The sequence below is a fragment of the Chaetura pelagica genome, unplaced genomic scaffold (genome assembly GCF_000747805.2).
Source record: "Chaetura pelagica isolate M959 unplaced genomic scaffold, ChaPel_1.0 scaffold425, whole genome shotgun sequence".
NCBI classification, from domain to species: domain Eukaryota; kingdom Metazoa; phylum Chordata; class Aves; order Apodiformes; family Apodidae; genus Chaetura; species Chaetura pelagica.
The window spans coordinates 1,123,368-1,125,329 of record NW_009953205.1 but is presented as its reverse complement, the minus strand read 5'-3'; the positions used below and the strand labels follow the sequence as shown (position 1 = coordinate 1,125,329).

General features: G+C 56.7%; 1 protein-coding gene across 1 annotated transcript in view; it reads right to left on the bottom strand.

Annotated features, from left to right (window-relative positions):
• The window catches only part of IRX3 (iroquois homeobox 3), a 10,268-nt gene extending 9,661 nt beyond the window's left edge, over positions 1 to 607 (bottom strand). The window contains exon 1 of the mRNA XM_009997470.1: positions 465 to 607. Coding sequence (XP_009995772.1) covers positions 465 to 607 — 143 coding nt within the window. The remainder of the gene's footprint in view (positions 1 to 464) is intronic.
• Between the last annotated feature and the right edge of the window lie 1,355 nt (positions 608 to 1,962).

Below are 1,962 nucleotides of genomic sequence, written 5' to 3'. Positions count from 1 at the left end.
GCCGCTTCCCCGCACTGCGGGGGCTCTGACCCGTCCCTGGGGCGCCGAGGCGGGACGGTGCCGAGGGGACGGTTCCTCTCCGGCTTCCCCGGCTAGGTACCCTCGTCCCTCGTTTCCAGCCCTTCGGGAAGTGCCTGTCTCGGGATGGAGCCGATGCACCGGGGAAGGAGTGGGGGGAGAGGGGGGGCGTGGACGGGACTTGGCCGTGCGGCCTCTCCCTGCGAGGCAAATGCAGCTCAAAGGATGCTCTTGGTGTCTGCGTGGAAGCAGAGCGGGGCATCCCCGATGGGAGGTTTCAGCAGGGGAGAGCCGGGCATGCGGACAGCTTCGTGTAATTTGTAACTAGGTTTATTAGCTGGAGGGGAAAACACAAGAAAAGAAAAGGAGCAGCAGCTGTGCTGAAGATAACACTGCGCGGAGTCTAATCTTGTGACACAATCATTAATTACTATTGTATTAATTACTGTTTTTCCAAAACAGTCCCTGCCCGGAAGAGCTTACACCCCACATCTGCTGTGTAATGATACTCTGGTTTAGAAACGATTCCCCCATTAGGTCCCAGGTAGCGTTTACAAATGGCAACTCCTACAGTATCAAAGCCCGTCATCTTGCAGCCTGAGATTTTCTGTCCCATTGGCCTGGGTAGAATGATTTTGATGCTGATAAAATACATTTAAATATCAAAGTCTCTATTCATGTACATATTCTGTCCAAACTTTTAGATCGCGATGGCGTAACTGCTTTATTTGCTCTTCATCCCACGGATGCTGCCTTATATCAGTAACAAACAAGCATTGATTTTATGGTAAAGTCACTTTGGGATGGGAATGAGTAACTCCAGGCAGTGCTATCACTGTATTACATGGAAATGGCCCAGGTAACAAGATGAACATTGATTCAGCATTATGTTTGATCAATAATGAAATAAGTAACTTCAGGGCCAAATTAAAATGCAAGCTGGCTTAACGCTGCCAGCTTCTGGGCTAAGTGACAAGGCTAATTCAGCAGGGAAATGGCAATATTTGCATTAGAGGCTGCATCTGTTGTTTGGTAGAAGGGGCTGGATCTGCAATAACGCCGGATGAAACTGCAGGGAGCGGTTCGGGGGGAGCCGGGCCGGTGTGCCTGGGCTGGGGGGGCCGCCCCACTTCGCTCTCGGCTCCCCTCACCTGCCGGGCTCGACGGGGCTGAGCTGCAAAAAATACCGCAGGGCGGGTAGCAGCCCCGCAGCGTGCTGCGCTGGGCGGATAACCAGATGGTGTTCGCGCTTGACGAAGGAAATACGCGTGTATAAACTCCTGTGCGCACGGGAGCCCGGGCCTGGCCCCGTGTGTTTTGGAAGGGATTGGGGAAAGGAGCTGGCTGTCCCGGCGGCCTTTGCCCCGCCGTCCCCGCTGCTTGTCTCCCCCGCCGGTTTTCAGGGCAGAGCTGTCCCAGTCAGTACCGGGCGGTGGGGGCATCGGGCGCCTATAGCGCTGCTCGCCTCAGCCGACTGGCACCGGCACACGGGGTGAGACCTCGGTTCGGGGAAGGAAGAGGTGCGAGGGATAACCCCGTGTCCCAATGGGTGCTGGGGCGGAGGGCGAAGCCCGTAGCGATTCACGGCCGGTGGGAGATGTTGGCGGTGGAAGAGCAGCCGGGGGTGCGGGGGGTGTCTGCGGGTGAGGGGGATGTGGGCAGGAGCAAGACAGGCAGCAACATGACCCGGGGACACCTGGCCTTGTGGCATTTTTCTACACTGTTCGCTTTTTAGACAATTGAAAAACATTTCCTTGAATGTGGAGAAAAAAAGGTTACGGAGAGGGTCTCCCCAAAGAACGGCAAAGACCTCACAGTGCAGCCCGGGCTACGCTGAGTGTGCCCCATGGCTGGAACACCCCCCAGGCGGAAAGCGAGGCTCCCTGTCGCCAGGGGGGCTTGACAACAGATCGGCTGGGCCGGGGGGTCCCGTTGGCCGCCCCG